Source organism: Xenia sp. Carnegie-2017, unplaced genomic scaffold (assembly GCF_021976095.1).
Source record: "Xenia sp. Carnegie-2017 unplaced genomic scaffold, XeniaSp_v1 HiC_scaffold_20, whole genome shotgun sequence".
NCBI lineage: Eukaryota > Metazoa > Cnidaria > Anthozoa > Malacalcyonacea > Xeniidae > Xenia > Xenia sp. Carnegie-2017.
The window spans coordinates 2,315,353-2,335,246 of NW_025813483.1; the positions used below are offsets into that span (position 1 = coordinate 2,315,353).

The 19,894-nt window shown below is 32.5% G+C and overlaps 3 protein-coding genes and 4 long non-coding RNA genes across 12 annotated transcripts in view; 2 read left to right on the plus strand and 5 right to left on the minus strand.

Annotated features, from left to right (window-relative positions):
* The window catches only part of LOC124440940, a 121,004-nt gene that overhangs the window by 26,033 nt on the left and 75,077 nt on the right, over positions 1-19,894 (plus strand). The window lies entirely within an intron of this gene.
* LOC124442041 (DNA polymerase zeta catalytic subunit-like) overlaps positions 1-19,894 on the minus strand; it is a 72,443-nt gene that overhangs the window by 2,547 nt on the left and 50,002 nt on the right. The gene's annotated exons all lie outside the window — the stretch shown is intronic.
* The window catches only part of LOC124442072 (pre-mRNA-processing factor 17-like), a 27,376-nt gene continuing 7,482 nt past the window's right edge, over positions 1-19,894 (minus strand). The window contains exons 3-11 of one of the 4 annotated variants that reach the window (XM_046992607.1): positions 2,691-2,768; positions 2,436-2,556; positions 2,093-2,185; positions 1,804-1,853; positions 1,618-1,714; positions 1,429-1,552; positions 496-586; positions 263-341; positions 1-67 (exon numbers count right to left, since the gene is read on the minus strand). In XM_046992607.1, coding sequence (XP_046848563.1) covers positions 282-341; positions 496-586; positions 1,429-1,552; positions 1,618-1,714; positions 1,804-1,853; positions 2,093-2,105 — 435 coding nt within the window. In that variant the 5' untranslated portion in view covers positions 2,106-2,185; positions 2,436-2,556; positions 2,691-2,768 and the 3' untranslated portion in view covers positions 1-67; positions 263-281. Of the gene's footprint in view, positions 68-262; positions 342-495; positions 587-1,428; positions 1,553-1,617; positions 1,715-1,761; positions 1,854-1,924; positions 2,036-2,092; positions 2,186-2,435; positions 2,557-2,690; positions 2,769-2,877; positions 3,158-19,894 lie in introns of those variants that run through there. The other 3 variants (XR_006947088.1, XR_006947089.1, XM_046992608.1) reach the window with 3 other exon arrangements.
* On the minus strand, positions 5,019-5,242 carry LOC124442125. The gene is made up of 2 exons (XR_006947140.1): positions 5,211-5,242; positions 5,019-5,119 (listed from the first exon to the last, which is right to left on the minus strand). It is a non-coding gene; the product is annotated as an uncharacterized LOC124442125 (long non-coding RNA).
* LOC124442088 lies at positions 5,724-6,220 on the minus strand. Its single transcript, XR_006947105.1, has 2 exons — positions 6,048-6,220; positions 5,724-5,965 (listed from the first exon to the last, which is right to left on the minus strand). It is a non-coding gene; the product is annotated as an uncharacterized LOC124442088 (long non-coding RNA).
* Positions 6,310-19,894, plus strand: part of LOC124442127 — a 26,458-nt gene continuing 12,873 nt past the window's right edge. The window contains exon 1 of the long non-coding RNA XR_006947142.1: positions 6,310-6,428. This is a non-coding gene — a long non-coding RNA (uncharacterized LOC124442127). The remainder of the gene's footprint in view (positions 6,429-19,894) is intronic.
* On the minus strand, positions 18,456-19,506 carry LOC124442100. The gene is made up of 4 exons (XR_006947116.1): positions 19,345-19,506; positions 18,972-19,190; positions 18,686-18,753; positions 18,456-18,582 (listed from the first exon to the last, which is right to left on the minus strand). It is a non-coding gene; the product is annotated as an uncharacterized LOC124442100 (long non-coding RNA).

Here is a 19,894-nt window from a genome sequence, read left to right on the forward strand (position 1 = left end):
ATCATCTTTACAATCTTTCATAGCTTTCTTTACCATAATACGTGTGTCTAATATCTCCTGTATCATTCTAAAATAAATCAAATTTATTGAACATATAATAGCCAAAAATATCAAGACCCATTTAGGAGAGTAAAGACTTAAGAAGGAACGCTATGTACATTGCAAAATATACAACAAAATGCAAATGTTATTTTTTCAATAATCTTTTGAATAAATAAAAATGTGACCTGTAACCAAATGAATGTGAAATATCCCACATTACCTGGGTAAAATTCCTCGTCTTATGTTAGATTTTCTAAAACAGAGCCGTTGGTGCTTACATGAATATCATCTTGCAGTTTCTGAAAGGAAATGTATTGTTTCAAATGTATTGCTTGTCGTGATGGTAATTTATTAAAAATTCTCACCTCCAGTAATGTTGGAGGAACATTCAACGATGTACAACCAAACTCAAAATGAACAACGACATGTAAGACAGAGAAAATGACTTTTTACCTTAATTTTACAATCCATGCTACACGACAGAAGAAGATGAGCAGATTTCGGAAAGAATCTTATTGCAGAAACACCTTTAGTGTGACCAGACCTAAGAGAAAGATAAAATAATACAATAATACATAAGTAAGAATATCTCCATTGCTTTCTTTTATCACGACGGTAGAAGGATGAACTACAGGAAAACAAATACTTAAATGTTATTAAAAAGTGCTGTATAAAGTGAATATTTGCATCAGGAAGTATCGTTACGTTTTTGTCGAGGTTAGTAGAGTCCTGTGAAGGACTGTTGGTGTTGATGTTGACTGACGTTTCGACAACCTTAGCAGTAGTCATCTTCAGAGTCAAATGATAAGTAAATGTCAGGTTAGCCGTGTTACTTAAAACAAGTGCTAAGGAAGTCCAATACAATGTCTACAAACATACGTACGTAGTACTAGAACAAATCATTACTTTATAATAAATAATACACTGATAAATATGATTTTATAAACATATCACATGATCACCTAAACGTCTCGAATCAAACAGAAGCATCGTATTAAAAAAACGCTCATATTTTAAGTTTATATTTGGATGAGACGCTTTCTCTAATGAATACTGTAATGTATAATTGAACTTCCTCAATACCATCAAGAATTATATCATAAACTGTCTTTAAACTTAATTCAATTATTGCGTGTTTTCCTTAAAATCTACAAAATTTAAAGCATATTGATGACTCGAAGTCAGACGTTCCATGGCGTTTCTAATTACATTTTAGTAAGTAAACTTTCATATTTCTTCCGTTTTTGTTTTACAGTAAAGTAACAGAAAACAAACAAAAGCAAGAACAACTAAAATTCAATAGCGTGTTTAACGTCATTTCTGGTATTTTAACTTCCATTTTTTTGATTTTGAATAAATGAACTAAATGGAGAATTGTTTACATACCACGTATGAATATGTTGTTTTGGTAGAAAGCATCGTTCTGGAGGAGTATCTGACTTGAGATTAATGCCAAGATCTTGTGGAATGTGAAGATATGATCTTCCTTGATAGTCATATGCACCTTTAACTGAAAAATAATTACATTTGGTAAAGTTTAGGAAACTACAAGAAAGTATGAAAATTTTAACCTACTGTGTAATGTGGATTTCTCTTCTGAAGGTTTCATATCATCTTTCTTTGATTTGTTTTTCGTCGATAATTTATACTCCTCAAGGATTGTCGACTCTTTCTGTATTTACCAAGGTAAAACGTCAGAAAAATAATTGTATGATTTGAAAAATATCTTTATAAAACTCTTTATTTGGGTAATTGAAATACCTCAGATGGTTTAGCAATAGTTTCTTCATCAACAAACTTACTCCATGGTCCTATAGGATAACAGAGAATAAGAGATAGTAGGACAACCTTTCAAAAGTTATGATTATTGTGGTAATTGTACCCTTGTATCCATCAATAACACCAGGATCTCCCCTATCGTCTTCTTCCTCTTATCTCCCGCCCGCTGTTTTGTAGCTTCAAACACAGTCAATCCCTTGCTATCCTTTGCTTTCTTAAAATCCCCAACAAATATTAATGGATAACAAATGATATAAACATACAACATTACCAAGCCTATGCATTTTCGTACTCTGAGTCAGTATTTTGCCTGCGTGCAGAAATTGAGTTTTCCCTTTCCATGATCTTCAACTGCTCGTCAAGTCTAAACAGTAAATACCAAATCATTACAAATATAAGGCACGGTCAGTCAAGCACCTGCAAGTTGCATATACATCTCTACTTGTACGTACGTATAAAAACAAGAAATAATTTTTTATTCGATATTCCAACTTATTATTCACAATGTTACGACGTACATTCATAGCTTCAAAATTTTCCCACTTCATTTTTCTAAATTCACACTGTTTAAGACTTTAATATCTCTAGAAACATGTTGAACTTTTCGAACATACTTTTTCATCTGATTAAATGGAACAGTCAGTTCACTTGGATCAGTGCAACCATTCCATCGATGGTAAAGATCAGCGTACAAGTCCAGGTATATAACGTACTTGCATTTCCAATCTTCTTCTTCTGTAAGTTGTTCAAGATTTACGTATATTTGTTAAAAAAGTTTTCTGTGGTAAAACATTTCCACATAATGAGCATCAATAATTATGTGTCAAATCTGTTCCTTAGCTACAAGCCATTGTTTCTCAATTACTAACCAGTCTCAACTTCACGACCAAAAAAAGTCGATTCGTCCTTCATCCACTCACGAATATCATCTATTGAAATGCTGTGAGCTTTAGATAATGAAAAAGAAAATTTACTGCTTTCATGTGAGTCGTAAATAGTTCATATCCAAAATCGGAGTCAAATATAATCACACAGCAAATACAAACATATACTCACACGGAAAGCACCTGCATAACTTTTCAATATCTGATTTTGCAGTTTCTTCCACGTCAACAGCTCGCTTCATCCTTGCCATCAGCAAATTGCCTCAAAAAACAAAATTTAATTCATACCTGCTATTACATAATATGATGACATGTTAGCTATGTATATGTTCAAACAAAGAAGAAAAACTTGCTTTAGCTAAATTAATCTTAGTTTTCTTTCCATAATGTAAAAGAGCATCACTGAGTACATCAACTCTGTGACTTGGACGCATTTCTTTATTCATTCTGTTAAATTTGCGAATGTAAGACCAAAATCTCTCCAACATCTCACCGTCAGTTAGGCCAAATCTTTCTTTACGACGGGGACTAAATTTAACCTTTACAAGAAAGATTTAGTAAACAATTATTGAATTTTTATCATTTTATCATCTACAATACCATTAATTATGATAACATAGATATCAGCATCTGTTAATACGTATGAAAAATAAAAACAATAACAACTAACTTGGCATCGTCCAACATGCCCATAGCAGTGAAAAATTGGAATTGGAAATTGAAAAATGTCAACAATCGGATCCTCCAAATTCTTTTTGTAAAAAACAAAAATAAAGAAAAACATGTGAAAGACTACCTTTTCAAAGAAAAAAAGTGTTGAGGGAAAGTCATTGACAAAGGAAACAGGTAACAAAGCAACTATTGTCAATTGAATATTACCTGTAAGTGTTTCACCAACATGCATGCAACATCATACAATATGTTTATTTCGAGTGCAGGATTATCAACATTATCTTTCTCTAATTCTTGGAGAACATAAACTGCATAGCTCAATCTATAAAATATGTAGAATATTTTTTAAATAATGCAACCACATGTATGCAAAAAGCTTCAGCACTTGCACAAAGCATTGAAAGTAGCAAACCAATTGAAAAAAATAAATTTAACCATCAAAGGCATGCATCCTAACCACCTCTTTCAAACCAAGAACATTTAGGTAAAAATAGAGAAAATGTGTGTAATAGACATCTCTCCATGATTCAAATTTAAGAATTTTTTAGGAAACTCATGTCGACAGCCTCGCCCAAAGATTGCTGTTTCATCAAGAGCTCTGTAGCGATTCATTGATCGAACAGCATTCCCAGCAAGAAAACCATGACACTCCTATAAGTATCAATATGTAACAAACAAAAGTATACAAGAGCTTTATTTCCTAAAGCCCATGGCACAAATTTATTGAAAATAAAACTATGTGGTAGAGAATGTAAAAATCAAATATATTCAAAGCACTGTAACTTCCATGCCTGAATTTTCATTAGAATAACAAAGTATATTAAAGCTACATTGACCTTGTTTGATGTAGGTGTGGTATAATTGGCAACAAATTGATCAACATGTGTCTGATCATAGAACATCAGCTGTCCAAATAGAGGTTTTCCAAGACTCTGCCCAGCTTTTTCCTTCGTCCAATAAATAGAGCATCAAGAGACTCAAAGATCACACCATCAGTCTTCAATAAAATGGTGAAGGATAAAATCATGCAATGTATTTGAGTTCAATGATGCAAATGATGCAGTCAAAAGGTGTTTGAGATAGCATTGCTAATGTTCTTTTTACTAAATTGTCATTGTTAAACAAGTAATACGAATATACTCACTTTGGGACAAGTAGGACAGATATTTCCTTCATCAAGCTCAGGAATAACACAGCTCAACATGTTTAGTTTATGTCTGTAAATTCTGAAAAACAATGACACAAAGAAAGCAATTATGCACTCTTAAACAAATGACATAAACAAAATACAGTGCAAGACAGTAATACTTGAGGAAAAATCCTTTCCCATCATAAACTTTAGCATTTTGATTTCCTCCAATTAAATACATCTCTTAAGATGAGATTCTTAGGCTATAAAATTGACTGCAACTTTCCCAGCAATTCATACGTAGTACAGCAGTGCAATAAATCAGTGACCTACATGCAGTTACCTATATTCTTCAAAAGCATCTATAATGACAGGATACATTTTGGTGTTGCATAAGAAGAGAATATGTGGTTATGATTAAACTCTTCAAATGACTGACAAATGCTTTTATTGATGCCTGGCATTCCATCTGCACAGAATGAATCAATTCAAAAACTCAATTGCAAATGCAATTTTGGTTTTGTAGGTGTTCCACCCCAAAGGCCAAATTGCAGAAGTTGAACAAACTCTGGAGAGCATGAGCAAAACTGTACCTCAACAGTACAAAAGGTGCCTAAAATTGAAAAAGATCCAAAATTATAATTGTGTTGAACCATCCCAGCTAAAATGAAAAACTTTTGCAGCACATTTTACATATAACATACCTTTAACATCAACAACAGAAACACTTCTTTTGACGAGCTGTTTGGCATGAACAATCATACACCAGCATGTTCATGAGTTTATATGGCCAAAACATGCCATCCTACAAAGCAATGAATAACCTCGTAGAAATTAGTTGTAATCAATCCCTTTCTTGCATTCATAAAAATATTAGATTAGTGCTTCGTAGCATGTTTCACAATGTAAACTCTCATTTTATTTTTGCATTTTTTGTTGCAAGTGTTGAGAGAGTTAACTGTAAACACTTTTATAATATCTAGCTCATAAAGGTTACCTTAAATATTTCAACATGATGACAAATATTTACGGTTGTGTGCATCTTTAACATACAGTTCTCACAATACTTTGCCATTGGACCACAATCGCTGCACCTAAACTTTGCTTCATTATCACAATGAATACACTTCAGATTGCTCCAATTTTGCCAGCAAACTGAAATGTATTCTTTATAATTGAATGTCGCAAATTTTCCCATGCTTTTGTTTTCTTTCAACTTTCTGGTAATAAGAAGATGATTCTTCACAATCATGGTGAACATCACTTTCAAGATCACTGTTATCTTGTTCCATTCCCAGTTCATGGCCTTCCAATGCACCACAATTATCAGGACTGTTAAAAGAACAGCTTCCTCTATGATCCTCAGTAACCAATTCTGACAAATCCACCTCCTCTCTCAACATGGCCATCCTCATCATGATATGTGACAGCTACAGTTGCTTTAAACCTTTTATTGCTCCTACAAAAATTATCATAAAAATCTATAAAATGAAAATAAATGTTGAAAAGTCTAACAGCTATAAGGCCGTTATTTGGTGTACCTTGGCATCTTTTAAAATTACCAGCAAGAAAATCACAAATCAGAAAATATTATCGATATTACCAATGACACAATAACATAAGTTAAACGACCAAAGTACAACGTATGTATCTTCCACGACTACCTGCCGACGTTTTGTACCCGTACTTTACCGGCTTTTAGCCACGTCTCATAAGACGAATGAAGTGATTTGTTTGGTTGGTAAAACGAAAGGGTTTTTCTTCCGGTATATATTAGGAGCCTTTTTCCTAGGGGTAGGGTAACATATCTCACGTGACCGGAAACGTAAATCATTTAAATTATTCCACAGAATCGACTAGAACGCCGCACCTGAGATATCATGTAGTTGGTTGTGTCTTGTAATCTTTCTGAATTTGTGAAGGTATGTTGATTTTAAACTTTACCTTTCGTTGTTATATTGTATTTTGATTTTGTGATTTAATGTTTCATGTCCATTTATCGATTATTTTGTTTTTCTGTAAAATATTCTACTTCCGCGTTATGTACGTATGTAAATGTTTTATAAAGATAAATTTGTTGATTTTGGTGAGATTTGGAACTAGCTCGAATCAAGTTTGGAAAATGAACTTGTTAACTTTCATATATCTTTATATAATAATAAAAAGAAATAAATTTCTACTATATAATAGTAATGTTCTACATCGATACACATCATGTGCATGGTCACGAGGCAGTAGAGGAAATAAGATATTCATGGATAATTTCGTAAAAGCACTATTGCTAATGCGCATTTAATATACACGACAAGTTTTTTAAAATAGACATGTTTCGACATCTCATAATGCCATATCTTTATATGCGTGTGAAAATAGAACCAAAATTAATAGTTATTCTTTCGGGACCTCGCACGTAAGAATTCCATCTTCAGTATGAGTGAAATAATAAGTGATACAAGGTTTGTATAAAAGTAATATGATACATAAATTACAACAATAAACTAAATATTGTATTGAATTTAAAAACTTGAGCATTGAGGTCAGGGTTAGTTTTGTTAATGTGGAGTGTTTCTTTGATTTTAAGGGTGAATGAGGTGTCGGCAGTGTCGATGATTTTGAAGCAAGAGGGTGAATAGTTGAATTTACATGAGTGGGATTTAAGGTGTCGGTAGATATGAGAGTTTTTGTCTGGTGTGGTATGTTCCCTGATTCTGGTGGATAAATGGCGTGAAGTTTCGCCAGTGTATCGGGAATTACATTCCGCGCAATTAAATTCATATACCACCATAGATTTAATTGAATCAGAGATTGGGTCTTTGAATGAGAAAAGGTGTTTGATTTTGAATGATGTGAAAATTAGTCGAATGTCAATATCTGTACAGAAGCGTTTCATAATGTTTGTAAGTCTGCGTTGTGTGTGTCGTGAGTAATGTCCGATGTATGGTAGTTTGAAGTATAGAGTTGTTATTTTGGAATTTTCATTTGTGTTGGTCGTGATCGTCGTGTCAGGAGTTTCGGTGTCTAGTTTGAGGTTGGTCACGACACACACAACGCAGACTTACAAACATTTTGAAACGCTTTTATGTTCGATAAAAGAAATAATAATTTTAATAATAATATAATAATAATAATAATTAATAAAATTTTAATAATAATTTATTTAAATAATAATTTATTTTAATAATAATTTTAATAATAATTATTTAATAATAATAATTTATTTTAATAATAATTTTCATTTTGAAACGCTTTTATGTTCGATTTTACGCTTTTATGTTCGATTTTTTTCTGTTCGTTCTTATGTCTAGAATTTTGTTATATTTGTCATAAAAAAACTGAATGTCATTTTCGTGGTGGAATTCGCACTTCATATGTTTTATATTGATACATCTGTTGATTTTGGTGGGATTTTCCCAATAACACATTGGATAATTTATCATTTCAAAATACTGACCTTTCTTGCATTATCACCAACAATTAATTTCACTTGTCTTTTCAAATATCATTGGTACGGCAGGGCTAAAAAATCAACAAGATGAATCAAAATTATGACACGTAACAGAATTTCAGTTATGCATATCATTATGTGCAATAATTTTAATGTTATCTAACATGAGTTTTCTCAAGAAGAAATTTTTTCCTCATTCATATAGTCATCTATCTATTTATCATATTCGTAACACAGATAATGACAAAAAAACGTTTTGTTAGGTATGTCTTTAGAAATTGCGCCTAATTGGAGTGTAAATCTTACTTCTTGACGTGATAGTACACGTGATTTTTTTCTGTTCTATAATTGTTCAATATGTTTTAAGATAGACTATTTAAAATATTTGTTTGCGTCAAAAGTTCAAAAATCAACAAAACTTTGCATGATGAACTGTGAAGTCCAAACACTATTAATTTTGAAGTATTTCTGATTACTGAGATGTGACAAAATTAGAGACTTCGAGATTAATTACTCTGATATTCCCTTTTTAAAAAAGACTGCCCCTAAAATCTTGAGCCCCCCCCCAACTTTACTTGCTTCTCACGTCACTGAAACAAATGTGAAAGGTTTATTAGCATAAAGCTTCCAAGTCAAAACTTCTGTGTGTTTACTTCAGTCATAGCTAAAATATAAGATTTACATTTCATATTCTATTGGGTATGAACAGAATTCAATATTTACAATAAAAACAGCAGGTGATTAAAATCAAGCATTTATCTAACATTCCAATTTCTTAATTATCAAGCAAAAGCAAAGACGTCATGTAGTTGGTTATGTCGTCTTTAATCTTTCTGAATTTGTGAGGTATGTTGATTTTAAACTTTGCACGCCTTTATGTAATAGTTAAATGTAGATATGATCTTCGCACTTTGTTGGAAAATTTAAGCAATTGTCTCATGAACCTGAAAAATTCAGGTGACTCAACGGGATGCGAACCCATGACCTCTGCGGTGCCGGTGCAGTGCTCTGACCAACTGAGCTATGAAGTCACACAGTGGAGAGCAGGTCAATTTTGTTGGGTTCATGTTTTCTCGTGAAAAGAATGTCATATGAAAGAATGTTTTATGCAGTGCGATATTTGAAATTAAATGTAGATATGATCTTCGCACATTCCTTTCACGAGAAAACATGAACCCAACAAAATTGACCTGCTCACCACTGTGTGACTTCATAGCTCAGTTGGTCAGAGCACTGCAGAGGTCATGGGCTCGAATCCCGTTGAGTCACCTGAATTTTTCAGCTTCATGAGACAATTGCTTAAATTGTCTAACAAAGTGCGAAGATCATATCTACATTTAATTTCAAACATCGATGTATGTAATAGTGTATTTTAACCATATGATTTAATGTTTCGTGTCCATTTATCAATTATTTTGTTTTAATGTCATGAATATTGTAGTTAAATATAACTTATAAATTTTTTTGTGCTACATATGTTTTATATGGATAACATTTCTTAAGTTTGGTGGTTTTGTCAAACACAGATAAATTTTACACTGTGAAAATACCGACCTTTCCCACATCAATACCAATTTACTGCAATCGTTAATTTCAAATTATATCAATATAGCAAAGCTAAAAAATTAACATGAGTCAGAATAATGACACGTCAGAGAATTCTAGTGGTTTTATACATGATTTTATGTACTGCTGTATTATTTTTTACGTCATGGCTTTTGTGAAGAAGTAAAACAAATTCTTTTTTCTTCACTTATTACTTTTTATCAAAATCTTAAATTGACCATATTCTGCATTGTTAACAGTAATTAAACAAGATATATTTACAACATTAGTGTTTAGTGCAAATGTTATCGATGTATTTTTGATTTATATAACTATGGAATGATCAATTGTTAAAGATTTTCATGATAATTTTATGTACACTCTTCATAGAAATATCAATTCAACCAAAGATGACTTTCATTCAAAAACTATAGTCATTTTCTTTGCTGTATTTTTCGGAAACAAATTATACAGTTATTCAAATTGAATAATAACTATCGTTCTTATAAAATATAAACTTATGAGAATTCCTTCTGGATGTTTTGAAAAGGTAAAACCCTATTTTTGGGCTTACACAAGCAAGGACATACAAGTTTTTGCATAATTCTTGAGCGTCAGCAAGCATTTTCGAAAGCGTAGTAAGTACTGCTAGTTGATGGGGAGGCATCTTCCCTTTCTAATATTTCGTTATCGTGTGTCAATTTCCCACCAATTTCTTGAGAATGAAAAAATGATGCTATTTTGGTTTGACCACTCGTATCATCAATTGTCTTGTTCTTTTTATTTGCATCTTTTTTGCTCGTAAATCACGTGGTATTGCTCTAAATTTCTACTTATTGAACGAACTGATTTTATTGTTTTACAGAGCAATATTTATATAGTATTCATTACAAATAACAAATATTATCATTGGTCAAACAGTTGTTCCATCTAATATCTAATCTATATATGGTACATAAGGACGTCATATATGACGTCAATAAGTGTTTCTTAGGTGTTAACCGTATGGGAACGGATACATTGGTAAACCCAACTATGTACATTCTATTTCCCTAAACGCATTTTTGTCCTTTATGAACATGACTCAACACAAGCGATAAAATTATGCCAGCAAAATTCGACTGTGTAGTTGCCGTTCCTACAAACGCGAAGTTTTATGTTCCTCATAACAAAAACGTTACTAATTTAACATGTAAATTTTTCAAAGTAAACAGTACTTACACATTACATTCTCTGCCTTCAAAATTAATGTTTATTTTGTCCTTAGAAATTAATCAAAATGTTTTATGAAAAACGCGCTAAATTACAGCTGAACTAAAGACACACCAGCTAACAAGACTTCGAATCAGATAAAAGTAGAAGAATCTGTAAGTGGGGAACTTGCATATCGGGAATTAAGATATACGTCTACCATTTGCTCAAAATGTAAAAAGGGGTAACCATCTGACCACGTGGCCATGGCGCCCCTGGTAAAGTTTGTTTCCAAAAAATTTCTTTGCAGACGTACACCAGGAAATGACGTTCACCAAAAAGCATTAAACATTTAGACAAATCTCAAGGTAAAATGTCTTTCCATTTTTTCTCTGGGCCTTCTTTACTAATTTTTTGTTCTTTTGATATATTTAAACGTTTTCGATGTCAAAGTGTATGTCTATTTGAAATAAAGCTAAAACAACAATTTTTATGAAAAGGAGGCTTAAAGCCCCCCAAATTGCCCGTATGACATCGTTTTTTGAAATCAACGCCCCAATATTGAACAAAAGTCTACTCAAGTAAACTCCCGCGTTGGGGGACGATAACATTTCTCCGCCTGGTCTATTTTTTATACGCAGTCGCTACATAAGTTTTAAACTTGTATAAGCTAAAACTTATAAACTAAACTTGCTTCACTTTTTTTGACGACACGGTAGAAAGACCATGGAGGCATACAAGGTATTATTGTTTATGAAAGATTTTAAAAACTTGTCTAACTTCCAGAGAAATGCCTAAATGCAGGATAACTTTAAACACAAATATTCAGAGGGTTGTTTTTAGCTACCACCTTCATTAAACACTTTCATATACAACTGAAAATTTACGAACTGATAATATTTAACAAATTTCAGTTGTCCATAAATTATGGTTAATAAACTATATCCATGTTCATCTTAATTCTTTTATAATCTGTAGATGGAGTCAAGAGAAGAAAGGAATAACTACTACATTCAGAAAATACTTTCAGATGTTGTTACGAAGAAACTTGTTGATTTATTTATCCAAGAGTGGAACATTTATTACGGAGTATGGGAAAATACAAACGTTAGTGGTCAGAAGTTGTTCAATATTGAAAAAACAAAAAAGAAACCTCATGACAAACATATTCTGTCAAAGTTTAAAGATGGTGACACCAGTAATTGGGATTGTACGACACTATTTGCAGCAATACTGTTTTCCAATTCAATTGGAACAAAAGTTAACCCAAAAGTTAGAACTGCTGTTGATGCACTTCGTATTGTTAGAAACAAATTTACCCATGAATATCATAGAAGAGTATCTGATACCGAATTTGACAAAATGCTTTGTGATATTAAAAAGTCATTTAAAGATCTAGCATTTTCATTCACGGAAATTAATGAAATAAAAAGTGAACGAAACAAATTTAATTCTTTTCAAGAACTTCCTTGCAAATCAAATCACGATGTGGTTAAACGTACAGAATTACTTAATCAAATCACAGCAGATCTCAATAACTTGCGCAGTACTAACAATAATGAACTAACATATTACTATATTTCTGGTAATCCTGGCAGTGGTAAATCTCAATTAGCTAGACAAATTTGCGAAGAAATGTATAACTCGTTTGACTGGGAAAATAAAACAACATTTGTGATGACACTTGAAGGAAAAGATGTCGACTCTCTTTTGAAAACTTATGCTGAACTTTATCAACGATTAAGCAATGATAAAACTGTCATTGAAAATATTCAGAAAGAAGCAAAAACCAGCGAAGACAAAATCGAAGATTTTCAATTATTGCTGAAACAACTACTAAAATCTTGGCAAACATGGTGGATTGTTTTAGATAACGTGGTTGAACTTCATAAAATTTATCCATTGTTACCTCAAGTTGGTGATCATAGCTGGAAAAATGGACAAATTGTAGTAACTGTCCAAAATACAGATGCTATACCACCAGATGGAAATCTAAATAAACACATTTCAGTTAGTCATGGTATGAACAATGAAGAATGTCGACAACTTCTATCTGTCTTTTCTGATATTTCAAATCATGATGAAAAATATTTAAAGGATTTATCAGACAAATTAGACCGTCAACCTTTGGTATTGGCAAATGCTGCTTCCTACGTAGGTAGTGTAAAAAGTGTAAATCCGACATTCACGTGGGAGCAATATTTTGATAAGTTGAAAGAAGGAGAGCGACAGAACATGGATGCCAGTTTTCAAAAAATAAACTCAGCTTACTTAGGAATGAAAACTGTTATGTTAGCAGTACAAAAATGCTGAAGAATCCATCTTGTTGGAACATGTTTTAAACTTTTCTCAATAATATCTTTCGATCCCTTACCACAAGATGTTATAATGCATTTTATTAAAAGCATTGATCCACAAAAATCTGCAGAAGATGTCTGTCTTCAATTAAAGCATTGTTCTTTATTCCTTCAAACGGAAAACAACGATATCCGCCTGCACAGCGTTGTACACGAAGCCATCATAAATTATTCATCGCAGAACTTTGGCTGTAAACAAAACGAAAATAATTCTAAAAAGTCTGCAACTGATCTAGTCAGTCAAGTTGCTTGGGCACTAAATCATTTTGAAGACAGAGAAGATGAAATCAAAATAATTCCACATCTAATTAAATTCATAACAAATTCATCATTTCAACATTTCCAAAATAAGTTGATCTATGTAAAATCATCAAAACAAAAAATTGATGAAAGAAATTGGAAATTTGCCAACTATTTTGTAGATGTTTTGGAAAGATTTTGCAACTATAAACTTGCAACTAAATTACTTTATGAAATAACAGAAATTCAAATTAAAGTGTTTGGTGTTGATCATATTGATGTTTCATATTCGTACGACAAGTTGGGTATATTGCTTTGGAAGAATGGAGAATATGAAAATGCCAAAGACTTTCTCGAGCGAGCAATGGGAATTGAAACAAAAGCATTTGGACTTGACCATGTTAATATTGCGACAACGTACAACAGTCTGGGTTCGGTTTACTATAATATGGGAGAGTACGAAAAAGCAAAAGATTTTTATGAACGAGCGATAGAAATTCAAACAAAAACATTTGGACCTGACCATGTTAATATTGCGACAACGTACAACAATCTGGGTTCGGTTTACAATGATATGGGAGAGTACGAAAAGCAAAAGATTTTATGAACGAGCGATAGAAATTGAAACAAAAGCATTTGGACCTGACCATGTTAATATTGCGACAACGTACAACAATCTGGGTTTGGTTTACAATGATATGGGAGAGTACGAAAAGCAAAAGATTTTATGAACGAGCGATAGAAATTGAAACGAAAACATTTGGTCCTGACCATGTTAATATTGCGACAAGGTACAACAATCTGGGTTCGGTTTACAATGATATGGGAGAGTACGAAAAAGCAAAAGATTTTTATGAAAGAGCGATAAAAATTAAAACAAAAACATTTGGACCTGACCATGTTAATATTGCGAAAACGTACAACGATCTGGGTTCGGTTTACAAAGATATGGGAGAGTACGATAAAGCACAAGATTTTTATGAACGAGCGATAGAAATTGAAACGAAAACATTTGGTCATGACCATGTTAATATTGCGACAAGGTACAACAATCTGGGTTCAGTTTACAATGATATGGGAGAGTACGAAAAGCAAAAGATTTTATGAACGAGCGATAGAAATTGAAACAAAAGCATTTGGACCTGACCATGTTAATATTGCGACAACGTACAACAATCTGGGTTCGGTTTACAATGATATGGGAGAGTACGAAAAGCAAAAGATTTTATGAACGAGCGATAGAAATTGAAACGAAAACATTTGGACCTGACCATGTTAATATTGCGACAACGTACAACAATCTGGGTTCGGTTTACAATGATATGGGAGAGTACGAAAAAGCAAAAGATTTTATGAACGAGCGATAAAATTAAAACAAAACATTTGGACCTGACCATGTTAATATTGCGACAACGTACAACAATCTGGGTTCGGTTTACAAAGATATGGGAGAGTACGAAAAGCAAAAGATTTTTATGAACGAGCGATAGAAATTGAAACGAAAACATTTGGACCTGACCATGTTAATATTGCGACAACGTACAACAATCTGGGTTCAGTTTACAATGATATGGGAGAGTACGAAAAGCAAAAGATTTTATGAACGAGCGATTGAAATTGAAACAAAAGCATTTGGACCTGACCATGTTAATATTGCGACAACGTACAACAATCTGGGTTCGGTTTACAATGATATGGGAGAGTACGAAAAGCAAAAGATTTTATGAACGAGCGATAGAAATTGAAACGAAAACATTTGGACCTGACCATGTTAATATTGCGACAACGTACAACAATCTGGGTTCGGTTTACAATGATATGGGAGAGTACGAAAAGCAAAAGATTTTATGAACGAGCGATAAAATTAAAACAAAAGCATTTGGACCTGACCATGTTAATATTGCGACAACGTACAACAATCTGGGTTTGGTTTACAGTAAAATGGGAGAGTACGAAAAAGCAAAAGATTTTATGAACGAGCGATGAAAATTCAAACAAAAGCATTTGGACCTGACCATGTTAATATTGCGACAACGTACAACAATCTGGGTTCGGTTTACTATAATATGGGAGAGTACGAAAAAGCAAAAGATTTTTATGAACGAGCGATAGAAATTGAAACGAAAACATTTGGTCCTGGCCATGTCAATATTGCGATAAAGTACAACAATCTGGGTTTGGTTTACAAAAAAATGGGAGAGTACGAAAAAGCAAAAGATTTTTATGAACGAGCGATAGAAATTCAAACGAAAGCGTTTGGACCTGACCATGTTAATATTGCGGCAATGTACAGCAATCTGGGTTTTGTTTACAAAGAAATGGGAGAGTACGAAAAAGCAAAAGATTTTTATGAACGAGCGATGAAAATTGAAACGAAAACATTTGGACCTAAACATGTACTGCAATAATATACAACAATCTTCATTTGGTTATAAACAAACTATAGATATTGAAACTGAAGCATTTGGACTTCGGTTTATCTTTTATTTTCTAGAAGCTAAAATACTCCTGTTTTTTGAAAACGTACATGGAGATAGAAAAAGACGAAATGAATTTGTAGCTCATTTTCAATGAAGAAGAAAATCAATTTCTCTTTTCATTTTATGTATGTCTTCTTTATACTAAAGCTGATTAGAAACAGTTGTATTGTAGATTTCTTTTAACAAAGGTTCAAATAACAACAGTTGTATATTTATAAAAGGTATAAATATATTATTGACACTATTCAAACATTTGTATTTTCAAGTTTTCAACTGTCATTTATTTACTGGAACAGTTTTTATTAAAAAACTTGTATTGAACTATCAAAGTATATTTATGAGTTTAGTTTGCAATATCTAGCTTTTCAGAAGTTGTGAAGTTCCTTAAAATGAATGTTGTTGGGTCATTTTCTTGTATAATGAGAGTAAATACTGATCTTACAGCAACCATGATCTTGTAATATCCCTTTTTGAAATGCTGAAAAGCCCACAAGATTTGCTTTACTATATAAGTATGAATACAGTCTTTTCTATATTTATTTCTATTCATTCATCTAATTTACAAAATATACTTTCTATTTATGAGAATTGTAGTTGTTTGAAAAGGACAAGCAGTTATTGTTATTTGATTCAATCATAGTTGATTTGAGGACTAACACCTTAATTGTCGTGACAATGTTTGGTTTTTTTTTACTTTGGAGGAAATATTTATTTAATGATTGATTCAATAAAACTTTTTTTATGGTTTAAACTATAAAGGCAATGTAAAGTAAAAGTTATAAATAACTTGAAGAAAAAGCAGGATATCATTGCCATAGCATTGACAGAAGTGAAAATGACACATTTAACTGTCCGACTACCAGATTTTAGACTACCAGATTTACTAATATATATAAAATCCCAGCAGTGGCACAGGATACTTGTTAATTGGGGGTGGGGGCACAAATTCATATATGCATGTCTGAATCTGTTGAAAACAATGGATTTCAGAGGAACTTAATGTGGCAGAACATGAATATCTGAATATGTGCCTCCTACCCAAAATAAAGAATCTGCTATGCCATTTTTTCCCAGGGCATCTTGAAGAGCTCTGGCATTGTGTGTAACAGTTAGTATTTCATTTTGCAAGGAACTTCTTATTTTCTTTCCAAAACATTATTTGAACATCAGAGAAATTGTGTACAAACTATAAAAAGTTTATATTAGGAATATATTTCTATGGCAGCACCCTCCTTTAAAGTATGTATCCATGTTCAGGAGTGAATGACATCACTAGACATTTTTGGCTAATGTCTTTACAACTGATAAGAACAGTAAATGAGTCATTTCTACTGGTGTCTTTACTAATGATATGGACAGTAATGAGTCATTTTCATTGCTATGACATTCATGTCTTGCTTTTGCTATAGTTTATATTTTACATTGCTTTGAAAGTGATTCTCACAGCTACATAAATGATTTTACCACAAAATCACAATACAAAATGTTGTGGTTACCTCTGATCTCAAGAAAATCAAATATAAATTAAAAATGAGATTTACTACATTTAAATGTAAGCAAAAAAAGAACATTGTCACAACAATTAAGGTGTAAATCCCCAACCGTAATTAGAAAGAAACTTACATTTAAGTTCATTTATCCAAAGGGGAACCCCCACGGTCTGGGGATCTAAGTTCTTGATACAGGGTGTTTCAAAAAAAGATAATTCAACTTTTATTTGGTGATGTGTGTAAATTACTGAATAAGTAACTGTAGTTTTAAATATTTAAAAAGAGTTCTAGGTTCTAGCTAGAACTCAACATGAAAGGTGCTTCACTTTGATTTTACTGGTTTGTTGACTGACCATCACATATTTCATGGTGATGTCTCATTTTTCAACCTTGACAATATTTGAAATTATCTGACATTTACAATTTCCATGATTCAGCAAAAATTGATCCTCAAGGATTCAATTTTTATCATTTTCGCGCACTATCTTGAACATAAACGACGCAGCATTTATTAAAATGGAATTCAGATTAAGACTGTCTATTTTTGTGCCAAGGTATTTATAAACTTCCTTTATAATGTAAGTTCTCATCACCTAACTAAAGGATTGTATCACATTAGCCAAGTCGTTGAAATATATTAGAAATAACAAAGGACCCAGAATAGAAACCTGTGGGTTTCCTGTGAGACTTTCTTCTTCCTGTGATATAACTCCTCATATTATAAAGCGAATATATAACAAAAGAGACGCAAAGGTATAGAAACTGAGGTAGACCCAAATGTGGACAAAAACATAGACAAAAAGGTAACACAAATAAAGGCAAAAAAATATACAAAAAGATATACGTAAGATTGACAAAAAGACGAAGACTAATGGAAACAAAAAGGTAGACACAAAAGTAGACGTAAAGACTAAAGTCAGACAAAAACATTATAATGTGCAAGGATTGTCGTTTCACAAAAAGATAAATTACTATTTTTTTCATTAGATTTTAGACATTTGGACCAACAAACTGAAAGCATTTAAAGTTGTTTCGGAAGAAAAAGAATGGACGACATTAACCACCGTACCAAGCTAATTTTCAGGCTATCTGACAAACATCCTCAGTTTCATGTCGACGACGGCAAGCACAGAAACAAGATTGGCCATTTATTATAACTGTGCATGTCGCACACGCATGAAATTGAAAATATTGACTGTAGTAAGAAAATTAGGATTTTTATAATTTGTTTTTTTCATAAAGATAAATTCCATGTTTTCATTCCACAAGATTTTCACATTAAAAAATGTCAAAATTTGAGCGTTTGATAATGGCGTAATTTTATTAATCTGTAAAGAAAATGAAATTGTGTAAAGTTACAATAGCTAATTTAAACACCTCAGATAAACATAACTTTCTCATAAGTTTATTTTGTTGCTGTAAAAATCTTACCATCATAAATCTTTGGTTAAAAGTGACTTGTCTTTCGAACATGCAGCTGTTGAGACAAGAATCGTGATCTAAGATAGAAAAATGCTCAGGAAAACGTTTTAAAACAGCCAAAGGCCAATAAAGTGCATTTGACTTGGAGATACTGGAGATTGAAACGTCGCTAAAGATCAAAATCTTTTGAGTTCCCATTCATAGCTTGCCATGTAAACGGACTGGTGGACTCACAATATATATACGTCTTGTAAAATTACTGTCAAAAACGATTAAGGAGGAAAAAGATACATACCATCTTAATATTTCCTCAGTTATAAAGCAATTCAGACGAAGTAGAATATCAATTCGTAAATACCTCATCCTCAAGGGAATGGTGAACAAAAGCCAAATACGTTTTCATCGTGGTCAATAATCAATTTCTTTATTTATATAAGTCCTCCATCATGGTGAATTAAAACCACCAACATTTGTTCTATGTTTCTCAATCGCATTAACAGAAAAATGTTCATGTCTAAAATAAAGCAAAGAATTAACATTAACAAAAACGAAAACTTTATAAGAAGACGTATATTTAGGTCACACATTTTGCATAAAGATATTAATGTCGTTTACATTTCACAAAGAGAGAGTTCTCTCCTAACACGAATATCAAAAATCACATTTACCTGAACATGTTATCGAAAAAGTGAAAGATATATTTCGCTTTCGGCAAATATTCTTCGTGTATGTAGGAAGGTAGAGATTTAAATAACGCATTGACAGTTTGAGTTGATCTTAAAATATGCCCCAAGTTGCGGAAAGCGTGTGTTTTCTGATTGGTCAGTTCTTAGGCGTGACTTAATTCTACATGGTACACAAGTAAAAATGACTTGCTAATTGCATCTCATTTCTTTTTGTTTTTTATGAGCCAACGCTTTAATTTTTAAGGTTTGCTGCTTGCGTAAAGCCAGGTTCACATATGACTGAGACATGACTGAGGCATACCTGTGACGATGCCTGCGTTGTTCTTAAGGCAAATGTAAAAGCTCATCGCTGACACACTAATGTTGAGTCAGGCAGTCGTAGGAGTTACCTGCAGTATGCCGCCGAAATGCCGTAAAAGTTGAGTTGTGTTCAAGTTTCCTGGCATGTCGACGGCTAAACGGCGGTGTACGGAACTTATTTTGGTTATTTATGTTAAATGTGAACGCTTCTCAGATTGACTGGCGATTTCCC